This window comes from Phaenicophaeus curvirostris, chromosome 29 (assembly GCF_032191515.1).
Source record: "Phaenicophaeus curvirostris isolate KB17595 chromosome 29, BPBGC_Pcur_1.0, whole genome shotgun sequence".
In the NCBI taxonomy this organism is placed as follows: domain Eukaryota; kingdom Metazoa; phylum Chordata; class Aves; order Cuculiformes; family Cuculidae; genus Phaenicophaeus; species Phaenicophaeus curvirostris.
The window spans coordinates 3,813,256-3,827,409 of record NC_091420.1 but is presented as its reverse complement, the minus strand read 5'-3'; the positions used below and the strand labels follow the sequence as shown (position 1 = coordinate 3,827,409).

General features: G+C 68.7%; 5 protein-coding genes across 6 annotated transcripts; 1 reads left to right on the top strand and 4 right to left on the bottom strand.

Moving 5' to 3' along the window:
- Positions 1 to 316: 316 nt before the first annotated feature.
- Positions 317 to 2,147, bottom strand: UFC1 (ubiquitin-fold modifier conjugating enzyme 1). The gene is made up of 6 exons (XM_069878886.1): positions 2,019 to 2,147; positions 1,735 to 1,802; positions 1,230 to 1,293; positions 1,060 to 1,136; positions 878 to 968; positions 317 to 490 (listed from the first exon to the last, which is right to left on the bottom strand). Exons 1-6 carry the CDS (start codon positions 2,139 to 2,141, stop codon positions 419 to 421), a joined length of 495 nt encoding a protein of 164 aa, XP_069734987.1. The 5' UTR covers positions 2,142 to 2,147; the 3' UTR covers positions 317 to 418.
- Positions 2,148 to 2,784: 637 nt separating this feature from the next.
- On the bottom strand, positions 2,785 to 5,265 carry APOA2 (apolipoprotein A2). The gene is made up of 3 exons (XM_069878910.1): positions 4,938 to 5,265; positions 4,152 to 4,347; positions 2,785 to 2,943 (listed from the first exon to the last, which is right to left on the bottom strand). The coding sequence occupies exons 2-3, from the start codon at positions 4,343 to 4,345 to the stop codon at positions 2,826 to 2,828; spliced, it is 312 nt and encodes a 103-aa protein (XP_069735011.1). The 5' UTR covers positions 4,346 to 4,347; positions 4,938 to 5,265; the 3' UTR covers positions 2,785 to 2,825.
- LOC138732052 (collagen alpha-1(I) chain-like) lies at positions 4,976 to 5,329 on the bottom strand. Its single transcript, XM_069878399.1, has one exon. The coding sequence runs from the start codon at positions 5,327 to 5,329 to the stop codon at positions 4,976 to 4,978; it is 354 nt and encodes a 117-aa protein (XP_069734500.1).
- Positions 5,330 to 6,477: 1,148 nt separating this feature from the next.
- On the top strand, positions 6,478 to 9,970 carry TOMM40L (translocase of outer mitochondrial membrane 40 like). The gene is made up of 9 exons (XM_069878845.1): positions 6,478 to 6,657; positions 7,158 to 7,225; positions 7,313 to 7,405; positions 7,812 to 7,913; positions 8,024 to 8,129; positions 8,204 to 8,326; positions 8,415 to 8,491; positions 9,344 to 9,446; positions 9,518 to 9,970. Exons 1-9 carry the CDS (start codon positions 6,570 to 6,572, stop codon positions 9,655 to 9,657), a joined length of 900 nt encoding a protein of 299 aa, XP_069734946.1. The 5' UTR covers positions 6,478 to 6,569; the 3' UTR covers positions 9,658 to 9,970.
- On the bottom strand, positions 9,949 to 12,573 carry NR1I3 (nuclear receptor subfamily 1 group I member 3). 2 transcript variants are annotated; one of them, XM_069878878.1, is made up of 8 exons: positions 12,410 to 12,573; positions 11,585 to 11,715; positions 11,120 to 11,286; positions 10,871 to 11,046; positions 10,627 to 10,772; positions 10,430 to 10,546; positions 10,252 to 10,357; positions 9,949 to 10,164 (listed from the first exon to the last, which is right to left on the bottom strand). In XM_069878878.1, the coding sequence occupies exons 1-8, from the start codon at positions 12,571 to 12,573 to the stop codon at positions 10,035 to 10,037; spliced, it is 1,137 nt and encodes a 378-aa protein (XP_069734979.1). In that variant the 3' UTR covers positions 9,949 to 10,034. The 2 variants fall into 2 exon arrangements, with proteins under 2 accessions (XP_069734979.1, XP_069734978.1); XM_069878877.1 differs by having other exon boundaries at positions 10,252 to 10,546.
- Positions 12,574 to 14,154: the final 1,581 nt, after the last annotated feature.

Here is a 14,154-nt window from a genome sequence, read left to right as displayed (position 1 = left end):
GCGTCCCCGATAAAGGGAGCCGGGAGACACCCCACCCCCCCCCGCCCCAAGCGGAAAGCAGGGGCTAGGACCCCCCCCCTCAAGGGTTAGGACACCCCCTCCAGCGCAGCTTGCTGGGCTGGGACCCCCCAAAGCAGAAGATGGGGTCCAGGACCCCCCCCCCAGGGCTGCAGAATGGGACGGAGACCCACCCCACCCCCCAACCCCGGGTCTGGGACCCCCCCCAAGCAGAAGATGGGGGGCAGGATCCCCCTCCTCCCTCAAGACTGGGGAGCCAGGACCCCCCCCCCCAAGCAGCAGGCGGGGACAATGTGGGGGCTGAACGGTTTATTGGGGGGCAGCAGCGATGGGGGGGGAGGGCGGAGGCTCGGGGGGGGGGGCTGTACCCTCTGCCCCCCCTCCCTCACGCCCCCCCCCCTCATTTCTCCTTGTGCTGGATGAGCCCCTTGGCCACCAGGTCCGGGACCTCGACTGCCAGCCAGGGGCCCAGCTGGGGCGGGGGTCAGTGTGGACCCCAGACCCACAGGGACCCCCCAACACCCACAGGGAACCCCCCAACACCCACAGGGAAGCCCCAGACCCACAGGGAACCCCCCCAGACCCACAGGGAGACCCCCTACACCCACAGGGAGCCCCCCCAGACCCACACGGACCCCTCAACACCCATAGGGACCCCCCCCTAGACCCACGGGGACCCCCCCAGACCCATAGAAGGATGCCACAACCCCACAAGGGGTGCCCCCAGACCCAAAGGGACATCCCCGACCCATGGGGGGAGCCTCCCCCACCCCCAGGAGACCCCTCCTCACCCCCAGGAGATCCTCAAACCCCCCCAGGGCACCCCCTCTCCCCCCACAGGGACTCCCCCTTAACTCACCCCCAGTGCCATCAGGTGCGCCAATCCGAATTTGGGGACATTCCTGGCCCAGAGGGGCTTGAAGTGGTCGCTGAGGCAGATCCGGCCGCCCCTGGGTGGGGAAGGAGCCATCAGGAACCACCCCCCTCAGGGCAGGGAGCCCCCCAAAACCCCCTGTCGTCCCACCCCCAGCCCCCCCTTACCTGTACATCTTGGCCGTCTTTCCATCCAGCTCTGGGATCGCGATCTCGGGGGCCGTGCCGGGATAGGTCACCGGGATCTGGGGAGGGCGGGGGGCACACATGGGGGGTCAGTGCTCCCCCCCACCCCCACGCTGACCCCCCAACTCCCCCCTCCAACCCCCCCAACTCACATCAAACTCGATGGCGAATTCGTACTTGAGCAGCTCGTGGATGTACCAGCATCTCCCGAACCACCTGCAAGCGGGACCCCCCCCCCCTCAGACTGGGACCCCCCCCAACCCCAGAATACCCCCCCTCACAGACCAAGACACCCCCCCCACCCCTCCAAACCCAGGGCTGGGATCCCCCCAAGTCTGGAACCCCCGTCAATCCTAGAATCGCCCCCCCCCAAGTCTGGGACCCCTCCCCAATCCCAGAACCCACCCCAGGGCTGGGACCCCCCCAAATCTAGGGACCCCCCCCAATCCCATAATCCCCCCCTCCCCATTCCCAGGGCTGGGACCCCCCAAATCTAGGACCCCCCCACAAATCCCAGGGCTGGGACCCCCCCCCCAATCCCCCCTCCCCATTCCCAGGGCTGGGACCCCCCAAGTCTACGACCCCCCCCCAAATCCCAGACCCCCCAAAACCCAGGGCTGGGAGCCCCCAGGTCCAGGCCCCCCGCCCCCCACCCACCGGGTGCCCTCGGCGTTGGACTCGAGGCGGAACCAGTCGTTATCGGCGCGTTTGTTGTTCTCCACGTACTGGAGGGAGGGGGGGGGCGAGAGAAACGGGGGTGAACGGGGCGGGGACCGAGAGAAACCGGGGGGGGAAGGGACAAACCGGGGAGGGAACCGAGGGAGGGGGGAACCGAGGGAGGGGGGAACCGAGGGAGGGGGAACCGGGGGAGGGGAACACAGGTGGAACCGGGGAAAACGGGGAGGAACCGGGACGGCAGCGGGGTGTCCGCGCGGCGGCACCTGTATGAGCGCTTGGTACTCCTCCTTGAGCCGTGCGGCCCAGCCCTGTCGGTCCCGCGGCCCCGCGGGCTCCCGCAGCACCGGCAGCGCCGCCGCCGCCCGCCGCGCCGCCTCCTCCGCCATCGCGGCCCGCGCGCCCGGAAGTGACGTCACGGGGCAGCGCCCGCGGCGCCATCTTGGTCTGGGGAAACCTCCCCCGCCATCTTTACTACGGGCAGGGCGCTACGCCTACCCCCCCCTCCCCCTCCGTGCGCCTCCATCTTTAGTGCTGGCAGCGATGAGTTTGTCCGGTCTCAGCTGCAGCCGCCGTGGCCCCGTCCCCCCCGCCCTCCAAGTCGCCCCAGTTCCCTCCATTCCCCCCAGTCCTCCCATTCCCCTCAGTTCCCCCCATTTACCCCCATCCCCCCATTCTCTCTGTCCCCCCATTCCCTCCCAGTCCCCCCAGTCCTCCCAGTCCTACTAATCCCCCCATTTACCTCTGTCCCCCCATTCCCTCCCAATTCCCCAAGTCCTCCTGTCGGCCCCATTGCCCCCAGTTCCCCTTATCCCCCCTAATCCCTCTTGTTTCCCCAGTCCTCCCAACCCCCCCGTTCCCTCTGTCCCCCCAGTCCTCCCAGTTTCCCCCATTCCCCCAGCCTCCCCAGTCCTCCCACCATCCCCTGCCCCACCATCCCCTCCCAAATCCTCCAGTCCCTCCGTTGTCCCCGTTCCCCCCAGTTCCCCCCCCCAAGTCCTCCCAGTCCCCCCAGCAGCCAGGACCCAGCGGTGGCTCCGGTTCTTTATTGTTCCGGGGGGCGCGGGGGGGGCTCAGCCCTGCTCCTCGCCCTTGGGCAGCCGGAGCAGGGACGAGAAGAAGCCGAGGACGTTGCTCTGCAGCTCCTGGGCCAGCGGCGTCAGCTGCTTGTTGGCCCGGTCCAAGTAGACCCTGGGGAGAAGCGGGCGGTGAGGGGGGCGTCCTGGGGGTTGGGGGGGGGTCACCAGCTGGGATGGGTGGAAAGGGACCTCAAAGATCGTCCAGGGACGCCTCCCGCTGGACCAGGGGCTCCAAACCCCATCCAGCCTCTCTCCATCGCATCGTCCTCCACCCTGGATTGAGAGCAGGGATTGCCCCGACCCAGGGATGGGACCGTGTCCTTGGCCTTGTGGAACCTCCTGAGGTTCTCCCAGCCCCATCTCTCCAGCCTGTCCAGGTCCCTCTGGATCACGTTCATCCTTCTGGTGTGGCAACTGCACCCTCAGCTCGGTGTCACCTGCAGACTGGCTGAGGGAGCCCTCCGTCTCGCTGTCTATGTCACTGACGAAGCTACTGGTCCCAGTAAGGACCCCCGAGGGCCACGGCTGGTCAGGGATCTCCATCTGCACTTGGAGCCGTTGGGCTCCACTCTCCGAGTGCCACCACCCAGCCCGTTCCTCACCCTCCCATCCATCTGTATCTCCTGGCTTCAGAGAGAAGGAGGTTGGGAGGACGTGTCAGAGGCTTTACAGAAGCCCAGATAGACGTCCTCCACGTCCCTCATGTCCCCCATGTCCTCATGTCCCCCAGAACCCCATGTCCCTCATCCTCCCTCTGTCTCCCTGTCCTCATGGCCTCCGTGTCCCCCATGTCCCCATGTCCTCCATCTCCCCCATGTCCCCATGTCTCCTGGTGTCCCCCATGTCCCTCCATGTCCCCCATGTCCCTCATCTCCCCCTTGTCCCCCTGTCCTCATGTCCTCCATGTGCCCCCTTGTCCCCATGTCCTCCATCTCCCCCATGTCCCCCCGTCCTTCCATGTCCCCATGTCCCTCCATCTCCCCCATGTCCCCATGTCCCTCCATCTCCCCCATCTCCCCCATGTCCCCATGTCCCTCCATGTCCCCCATGTCCCCTCATGTCTCCCATGTCCCCCATGTCCCCTCATGTCTCCCATCTCCCCCATGTCCCTCATCTCCCCCTCGTCCCCCTGTCCTCATGTCCTCCATCTCCCCCATGTCCCCATGTCCTCCCCATCCTTCCATGTCCCCATGTCCCTCCATGTCCCCATGTCCTCCATCTCCCCCATGTCCCCATGTCCCCCATCTCCCCCCCGTCCTTCCATGTCCCCATGTCCCTCCATGTCCCCCATCTCCCCCATGTCCCCCGATGTCCCCGTACTCGGCCTGGCTCCGCAGCTCCTCCACCTTCAGCTTCTCGGGCAGCTCCTTGGTGAAGAACTCGGTCAAGGCTTGGAAGGGCCGCGCCATCGTCTCCTCGGGGTCCGCGGGGGCCCCGGCCTCGCGCCTCACCATGGCGGCACCGAGGCGGCCGGCGCAGAGCAGCAGCACCAGGGCGGCCAGGGGCAGCTTCATGGCTGGGGCGGCGCCGCGGGGCAGCGTCAGGGTCTGCGGCCGCGCCGGCACCTCCTGCCCCACAGCCCTGCCCCACAGCCTCGTCCCTGCCCCACAGACCTGCCCCATAGCCCTGCCCCATGGGCTCTGCATCGCCATCCTGCCCCACAGCCCTGCCCCACAGCCCCATCCCTGCCCCACAGCCTCGTCCCTGCCCCACAGCCCTGCCCCACAGCCCTGCCCCATGGGCTCTACATCGCCATCCTGCCCCACAGACCTGCCCCACAGCCTCGTCCCTGCCCCACAGCCCTGCCCCATAGCCCTGCCCCATGGTGTCCCATGGGCTCTGAATCACCATCCCTGCCCCACAGACCTACCCCACATCCCCATCCCAGCCCCACAGCCCCATCCCTGCCCCACAGCCCCTCCTGCCCCACATCCCCATCCCTGCCCCACATCCCCATCCCTGCCCCACAGCCCCTCCTGCCCCACAGCCCCATCCCTGCCCCACAGCCCCTCCTGCCCCACAGCCCCATCCCTGCCTCCCAGCCCCACAGCCCCATCCCAGCCCCACAGCCCCTGCTGCCCGGTGCTGGGTGCAGGTGCAGCTCACCTGGCAGGACTCAGGGGGCTGTGGGCCCCCGTTGGCTTTTATCCCCTCCCTGGAGCCGGGGGGGCTGCTCCGGCCACCGCGGCCGCTGGGTAAACACGGCGGGGGGAACGGTCACCAGGGCGGCCGCTTGCCTTCGCCCACACCCTGCGGCCCCCTCGTCCCCAGCTCCCCGGGACGTGGCACTCGGGCTGGTGGCCCCGTGGCCGTCGGTGGCCCCTTGGCACGTTGAAGCCCCAGGGCTCGTGTGGCTCCCTGGCCCCTCGGAGCCCCTTGGCAAGCGGTGGCCCTGTGGCTCGTTGGAGCCTCATGGCACCTTGGGGCCCCCTGGCACCCAGAGGCCCCGTGGCACATGGTGGCCCCATGGCTGCTACGCCAGGGCACGTGGTGGTCATGTCGGAGTGGGGCTTGGCTGGGGGTCCCAGCTCAGTGGTGGGACATGAGGGACATGGGGGGACAGAGAGGGACATGGGAGACATGGAAGGACATGGGGGATGTGAGGGGCATTAGGAGGACTTGGGGGGACATGGGGGGACATGGAAGGACATGGGGGATGTGGGAGACATGGGGGACATGGGAGGACATGGAGGGACATGGAAGGACATGTGGGACATGGAGGAACACGGGGGGACATCAAGGGACATGGAAGGACATGGGGGATGTGGAGGACATGGGGGGCCATGGTGGACATTGAGGGACATGAAAGGACATGAGGGGCACTAGGAGGACATGGAGGGATGTGGGGGGCATGGAGGGACGTGGAAGACCATGGGGGACATGGTGGCAGTCGGGGGGCTGCTCCTGGACCCCCCCCCGCCCCGTCCCTGGGCCGAAGGTCACTGCCCGCGTTATCGTTGACCCTCGGCCGCCAACACGACGCCGTGACTCAGCGGGGCAGGAGGGGCCACCCATGGGGTCACCCTGGTGGCCCTGGGGACAGAGAGTCCTCGTCCCCCCCCACACACCCCGAGCCCCTTCCAGGAAAGCTGCTGGTGACAGCAGGAGGGGCACAGGGGGACATGGGGGGAGAAGATGGAGGAACATGGGGGGCTCTGGGGGACACTGGGGGGACACGGGGGGCACAGGGACATAGGGGGACATGGAGGGACATGGGGGACATGGAAGGACACGGAGGAACATGGGAGGCGCTGGAGGACATGGGGTACATGGGGAACATAGAGGGACATGGAGGGCACTGGGGGGACACGGGGGGGGCATAAGGGGACATGGGAGGCACTGGGAGGCACTGGGAGGGGGCGGGTCACGTGTGGGGAGAGGGAGGGGACATGAGGGACACGTGGCGGAACGCGGCAGCCCCGGAACGGCGCCGCGCGGGGCCGAGGGGGCGGGGGGGGTGGGGTGTGTGGGGGTGCAGGGTGAGGCGCGACACCGCCCCCCGTGGGCCGGGCTAATCGATGGGGAGGCGGGCGCTGCCCTCACCCAAGATGGCGGAGCCCCCCCCCTTCCCCGCGGGCTCGGCCAATCGGCGGGGCGGCGCGCGCTGCCCTCACCCAAGATGGCGGCGGCGGCTTCGCTCGTTCCCGCGCGGCCGCTTCCGGCGGCTTCGGCCGCGATGGCGGCGCCCGGCGGGGACGGGGTCGGGGGCGGCGGGCGGCCCTGAGGCCTCGCCGGGCCATGGGCGGCGTCCTGGGCCGCGCCCCGCGCCGCGGGGACACCCTGGGCAGCCCCGGCAGCTTCGATGAGCTGCACCGGGCCTGCAAAGGTGGGGGGGCCCGCGGTGGCCACGGGGGGGGCTGTGGTGGCCACAAGGCGGGGGAGTCAAGGGCCCGTGGTGGCCACAGAGGGGGTCGTGGTGGCCACAGCGGGGCTCAGGTGTCAGCAGTGGCCCTAAGGGGCTGTGGTGGCCACAAGGGAGGAGTCGAGGGTCAGTAGTGGCCACAGAGGGGGTTGTGGTGGCCACGGGGAGGGCAGTGGTGGCCCCGGGGCAGGAGAGTGCTCAAGGGCCAGTGGTGGCCGTAGAGGGGTGGCAGCGGTGGCCCCAGAGGGGGTTGCGGTGGCCACAGCGGGGCTCAGGTCTCAGCAGTGGCCCTAAGGGGCTGTGGTGGCCCCAGAAGAGGCTGTGGTAGCCCTGGTGGAGGCTGTGGTGGCCCTCGGGGGCAGGGGGGAGTCCGCAGTAGCCCAGGGGTGGCTGTGGTGGCCCGGGTGCTCAGGGGTGGCCCCGGGGGTGGCCCTGGTGGCCCCGCTGAGCCCCGCTCTCCGCAGAGGTCTTCCCACAGCAGATGGAGGGCGTGAAGCTCATCGTCACCAAGATGTTGAGTAGCCACTTCCAGGTCAGTGGTGGCCCCGGGCTGGGCTGGGCTGGGGGGGGGGCGCGGGGACGTGTCCCCCCCTCCCGCACTGAGGTCCCCTCCCCGCAGGTGACACACTCGGTGCACATGAGCACCCTCGGCCCCTCCGGCTACCGCTTCAACGCCACCTTCGTGGGTGACCGGCAGCTCAGCCCCACAGAGGTGAGCAACCCGCTGGCCGTCCCAGGGCTGATGGTGGCCACGGGGTGGCCCTGGGGCGGCCGTAGGACAGCGCTGGGGTGGGGGGTGGCCTCAGGGTGGCTTGGGACAGCCCTGGGGCGGGCTGGGGCTGCGGGTGGCCCTGGGGTGGCCACAGGGTGGCTCTGCAGTGGCCCTGGGGTAGTGGGTGGTGGCCACAGGGTGGCCTCGAGGTGGCCCTGGGGGTGACGGGAGGCCTCGAGGTGGCCCTGGGGTGTCTGAGGCTGAGAAATGGGGGTGCTTGGGTGGCCCAGGGGGGCCAGCGGGGTGGGTGACGGGGTTTCTGGTGGCCAGGGGCTGCCAGCCCTCAGCCCAGGCTGGGGACGGGGGTGTCCCTGTCCCCCCTCGCTGACCCCCAGCCTGTCCCCAGGCCTTCCCCACGCTGGTCGGGGACATGGACAACAGCGGCAGCCTCAACGCCCAAGTGCTGCACCTCCTGGGCGAGCGCATCCGCACCAAAGCCGTCTTCCAGGTGGGAGGGGGCCCTGGCGGGCGGGAGGGGACCCCGGGGCGTCCTCGTCCCCCTCCGGGATGTCCCCGGGGCGGGTGGCGGGACCCTGTGCCGTGCCGGTCGCTTCGCAGACCCACCAGGCCAAGTTTGTGACGTGGCAATTCGACGGCGAGTACCGGGGCGACGACTGCACCGCCACCCTCACGCTGGGCAACCCCGACCTCCTCGGCGAGTCCGGTGAGCGCGGCGTTGCCGGGCTGGGGCTGCGGGCGCCGGGGGGCCGCGCGCTGAGGCCGTGTGTGTCCCCGCAGCGATCCTGGTGGCCCATTTTCTGCAGAGCGTCACCTCCCGCCTGGTGCTGGGCGGCGAGCTGGTTTACCACCGGCGGCCCGGCGAGGAGGGGGCCATCCTCACGCTGGCCGGCAAATACACGGGTAGGCGGGCGGGCGCGCGCGGGGCTGGCGGGCACCGAGCCGCTGAGCCCGCGGCTCCCTCGCCCCCCGCTCTGCTCCTCTCTTCCAGCTCCCAAGTGGGTGGCGACGCTCAACCTGGGCTACGGCGGCGCCCACGCCAGCTACTACCATCGCGCCAACGACCAGGTGAGCAGCCCCAGCAGATCCTTGTCCCCAGCGGGTCCTGGGCCCCAGCGGGTCCTGGTCCCTAGCGGGTGCTTGTCCCTAGTGGGTCCTTGTCCCCAACGCCTCCTTGTCCCAACACCTCCTTGTCCCCAGCAAGCCCTTATCCCTCGTGGTTCCTTGTCCCAGCACCTCCTGGCCCCCAGTACGTACTTGTCCCCAACATCTGCTTGTCCCAACACCCCGTTGTCCCCAGCGGGTCCTCGTCCCCAGCACATCCTTGTCCCTAGCGTGTCCTTGTCCCCAGTGTGTTCTTATTCCTAGTGGGCCCTTGTCCCAACACCTCCTGGTTCCCAGTGGGTCCTTGTCCCTAGTGGGTCCTTGTCCCAACACCTCCTGAGCCCCAGAGTGTCCTGGTCCGCAGCGCATCCATATCCCAGTGTGTCCTCGTCCCCAGCACCTCCTTGTCCCTAGCACCTCCTTGTCCCAAGCGTGTCCTGGTCCCCAATGTGTCCTTGTCCCCAGCACCTCCTCTTCCCCCCATCTCCTTGTTCTCAGCGGGTCCTTGTCCCCATATCTCCTTGTTCTCAGCAGGTCTTTGTCCCCACATCTCCTCGTTCTCAGTGTATCCTTGTCCCCACATCTCCTTGTCCCCAGCGTGTCCTTGTCCCCACACCTCATCCCCAGCGCGTCCTCATCCCCAGCGCGTCTCCATCCCAGCCCGCCCTTATCTCTAGCAGATCCTTGTCCCCAGCCCGTCCTTGTCCCCAGCCCGTCCTTGTCCCCAGCGCGTCCCCCTCCTGCGCCTCCTCGTCCCCTTCCCCCTGTCCCTCCTGGCGTCCCCGTTCAACGCCAGCTCCTGTTTTGCCCCCCCAGGTGCAGGTCGGGGTGGAGCTGGAGGCCAACACGCGGCTGCAGGACACGACCTTCGCCTTTGGCTACCAGCTCAACTTGCCGCAGGCCAACATGGTCTTCAGAGGTGAGGGAGGCGCCGGTGGCACCGGTGGCAGCCCCGCCGCGTGCCGGGCGCTGACGGTGTCGGCCCCGCAGGGCTCCTGGACAGCAACTGGAGCGTCGGGGCGGTGCTGGAGAAGAAGCTGCCGCCCCTGCCCGTCACCCTGGCTCTGGGCGCCTTCCTCAACCACTGGAAGAACCGTTTCCACTGCGGCTTCAGCGTCATCGTGGGCTGAGGGCTCGCGGGGGCGGGCGGCCCGTGCCACCACCTTGCTCAGGGAGCCGCCGCGCTGTGCCGCGGCAGTGCCGGCTGGGACCCGCTCCCGCGCCGCGGTGCCGGGGGAGCCGGCGAGGGGGGGTCTGCTCCCCGGCGGCCGGGGGGACTCCGCGTGACGCTGCCCCGCGGCCCTCGGCGCTTTCGGCCTTGGCGGCGGCCGCCGCTCCGGGCCCTCCTCGCCCTGGCGCCGCGCTTCCCGCAGCTCCTGCCGCCACGGTGGCTCCGGGCGCACGCAGCCACGGAGCCTGGAAAAATAAAGGAGCTTTACTTTGTCCTGTAAAACTCTCTGGCGGGCGGGGAGCCCCGGTGCGCGCCGCTGGGAATCCGGCACCGGCTCTAGCTGATGATTTCGGAGAGCAGCGGCGTCATGGAGGAGAGGTCCTGGATGTGCAGGATCTGCCGCGTGTTCTCCACCTTCAGCGTCTGCAGCTCCGTCAGCAGCAGCAGCAGCTTCGCGTAGAGGAACCTGGGAGGGGACGGGACGCCCGGCTCGGCTCCCGTGGCCTTTCGGGAGGGGAGGGAACCGTGGCTGCTCCGGGACCGTGGCTCCTACCTGCCCTCGGGCATGGGGTGCTGGTGGTCGATGTAGCTCTTGAGCGTCAGGGCCACCTTCTCCTGGAACTGGTCGATGAAATCCCTCTGGGTGATGCCGCCGTGGTCTGGGGGCGCGGAGCGGGCGTCAGCGGGGCCGAGGGGACCCCCCGCCCTGGTCCCCCCCCCCGGTTCCCCACCTGGAGAGAAGAGCAGCATGGCCTGGAGCAGGACGTACTCGGCCTCGTGCAGCCCCAGCTTCTTCAGGCTGATGTGGAACTTGAGCAGCGGCTCCAGGTAGATCTGCTGGAACCCGGCTGCGGGGACACGGGGGTGACGGGCGAGGCGGGACGCGGGTTCCCCTCGCTCCCCGCGGCCTCCGCGCCCCCCAGCTCACCCAGCGCCCCGTCCTGGATGGTGTAGCAGTGCTGCCCGCACTCCCACGCGTTGGTCTCCGTGTTGAAGACCGTGTTGAACTGGATCTGGCAGATCTCCAGGGTGGCTCCTTTCAGCAGGGAGATCTGGTCGTCGATCGGCAAGGTCCTGGGGGGGCGAGGGCAGCGTCGGCTCGGCGAGAGGGCGAGGGGATCCCTCCCGACGCTCCCGCCCGACGCTCCCGCCCGACAATCCTCCCAAAGCACCTGAAGGCCGGGATCTCCTTGGCGAAGTTGATCACCTGCTGGATCATGAAGGTGCTGAGGTCGGCGAAGTGGGGCAGCATGGAGAAGACGTCGGGCAGCACGTCCTCGTCCAGGCCGGCCGGCGGCTCCGCGGGGCTCTCCGGCCGCGGGCTGGGGACGTAGAGGCGCACGGCGGGCTGGGGAGCCGCGGCGTCAGGCCGGTGCCGGAGCGGCCGCGGGCGCGAGGGGCTGCCGGGGGTCCCCACTCACCCAGTAGTGGGTGAACTGGGAGAAGCTGGAGTCGAAGGTGCGGTGGTGGGCGGCGATGAGGACGGCGATGAGCTCCTGCTGCTCCGCCGTCAGCCCCCCCGGCGGCTCCGGCTGCCGCTGCCCCCGCAGCGCCCGACGCCGCCTCAGAGCCTCCTCGGACATGATCACTGCGGGCACCGCGTCGCCGCTGTCCCCGAGTCGTCCCCATGGCTCCAGCCCCAGCTTTTTGGAGCCCCCTCTGTCCTCCAGCCCCTCTCCCTAAGGGGTCCCACCCCCTCTGTCTCCTCTGTCCTCCCCATTGTCCTCATGTCCCCTCTTCAGCTGGTTTTCATTGTCCCTTGTCCCCTCCCAAGCCCTCCCTGTCCCCCCCATTGTCCCCATGTCCCCACTTCAGCTGGTCCTCACTGTCCCTTTTCCCCTCCCAAGCCCTCCTTGTCCTCCCTGTCCCCATGTCCCCGCGCTCACTGTCCTTCCTCATGCCGGCGTCGAGGCACTTCTGGAGGCGGCAGGCCTGGCACTGCCTCCGCTTGGCCTTGGTGACCGGGCAGCGCCGCGCGAAGGGGCAGGTGAACCGGACCCCCTTGAGGACGGAGCGCCTGGCGGGACACGGGCGAGTGAGACCCTGCGGCGGCACCGGGGGACAGGAGGGGACACCCCCCGGACCCCATCGCCGCCGGGTCCTGGAGAGGGGGATCGGCCCGAACACAGGGTGGTAGCGGCCGGTGCCTCTTGTTCCTCCCAGTTCCCGTCTATGGGACCGGCTTGTGCTGTCCCATCCCATCCCATCCCATCCCATCCCATCCCATCCCATCCCATCCCATCCCATCCCATCCCATCTCCTATCTCCTATCTCCTATCTCCCATCCCATCCCCTTGTAACCTATCCCATCTGATCCCATCCCATTCCCTATCTCCCATCCCATTATCTCCCATCCCATCCCAACCCATCCCATTTTCTATATCCCATCCCATTCCCAATCTCCCATCCCATCCCATCCCATCCCCTATATCCCAACCCATCCCATTCTCTATCTCCAATCCCATCCCCTCCCATCCCATTCCCAATCTCCCATCCCATCCCATCCCATATATCCCAACCCATCCCATTCTCTATCTCCAATCCCATCCCATCCCATTCCCAATCTCCCATCCCAACCCATCCCATTCTCTATCTCCAATCCCATCCCCTCCCATCCCATTCCCAATCTCCCATCCCATCCCCTCTATCCCAACCCATCCCATTCTCTATCTCCAATCCCATCCCATCCCCTCCCATTCCCTCTCTCCCACCTGAAGAATCCCTTGCATCCCTCGCAGCTCATCACGTGGAAGTGGTACCCGGTGGCGCGGTCGCCGCAGACGGCACAAACCTTCTCCGGGGGGTCCCCGGGGTCCCTCGGTGCCGCCGGCGCGCGGGGGCTGCTCTCGGCATCCGAGGGGCTCGACGCGGACATGGCCGGAGCGCGGGGGCAGAGCCTGCGGGACAGGGCGCTGCGGGAGCCACCGCGTCCCCAGGTGCCACCAAGGCCACCGGCCACCCTCGTGCGGCCACCCAGGCGGCCGGTGCCGGTACCTGGATCCGGAGCCAACGGTGCCCGGTGCCACCGCGGTGCCGCCTGGCCAGGGCCTGGTGGAGTTTGGACCTTGAACTTGAGCGATGGCTGCGGCCGGCGGGGAGGGGCAGGAGGGGAGGGGACAGACGGACACGGGGACAGACGGACGCGGGGACAGGCAGGGGGCAGGTGGGCACGGGGGGGACAGACGGACGTGGGGACAGATAGGGGATAAGGGGGCACAGGGGGACAGACAGACAGAGGGACAGGCAGGGGACAAGTGGACATGGGGGGAACAGGCAAATGTGGAGGGACAGACGGACATGAGGACAAGGAGGCACAGAGGGGACAGACAGACATGGGGACGGACAGGACAAGTGGTCATGGGAGGACAGATGGACACGGGGACAGATTGGGGATAAGTAGGCACAGGCAGGTGGGGAGGGACAGACGGACATGGGGGCTGGCAGGCACAGGGGCAGGCAGGGGACAAGTGGACATGGGGACAGATAGGGGGTAAGTGGGCACAGGGGGACAGACAGACACGGGGACAGGCAGGCACAGAGGGGACAGACAGACAGACACGGGGAGAGACGGGACGAGCAGGGATGGGGGGACAGACAGACACGGGCAGAGAGAGACACGGGGATGGACGGATGCGGGGACAGAGGGACACGGGGACAAGCAGGGGGCAGGTGGGCACGGGGGGGACAGACGGACACGGGGACAGACGGACAGACGCGGGGACACCCCCGCCCCGCCCCCCGCTCCCCATTGGCCGCCGGCGCCGTTAAAACCGGGGGGACCGCGGGGTTGGGGGGGGGGGCACCGGGAAACACCGGGACAGACGGACAGCGGGACAGACGGACAGCGCCGGGGCCATGACCGAGGTGCGGGTTTTCACCTTTTCCCACTTATTTTTAGGAGCGGATCCGCCCGGGAATTGGGGGGGGGGGGGGATGTGGGGGTGATGCTGCTGCCCGGGGTTGGGGGGGACCTGGAGGTCCCCGTGTCCCCCCATAACCCTCATGTCCCTCCCTTTCCCCCCGCTCTGGGGGTCCCCGTGTCCCCCCATCCCCGTGTCCCCCCTATTTCCCCATCACCCTGCCCCCCCCCTTTTCCCCCTCCCCGCTCTGGGGGTCCCCATATCCCCCCTATCCCTGTATCTCCTCCACCCCCTTGTCCCCCCCTTTCCCCTGCTCATCCCCCCCCCCAATCCCCCTATCCCCCCATCCCCATGCCCCCCCTTTTATCCACCCCCCACTCTGGGGGTCCCCCTATACCCCCCATCCCCGTGTCCCCCCCATCCCTGTATCTCCTCCATCCCCATGTCCCCCCCTTTATCCCCCCGGCTCTGGGGGTCCCCGTGTCCCCCCATCCCCGTGTCACCCCCCCTTTCTCCACAGAGCAGCCCCCCCGCCCCCCCCTCAGCTGCCGAGGCCGCCGCCGGGAGAGAAGAAGGTGAGTGGGGGGCACCTGGAG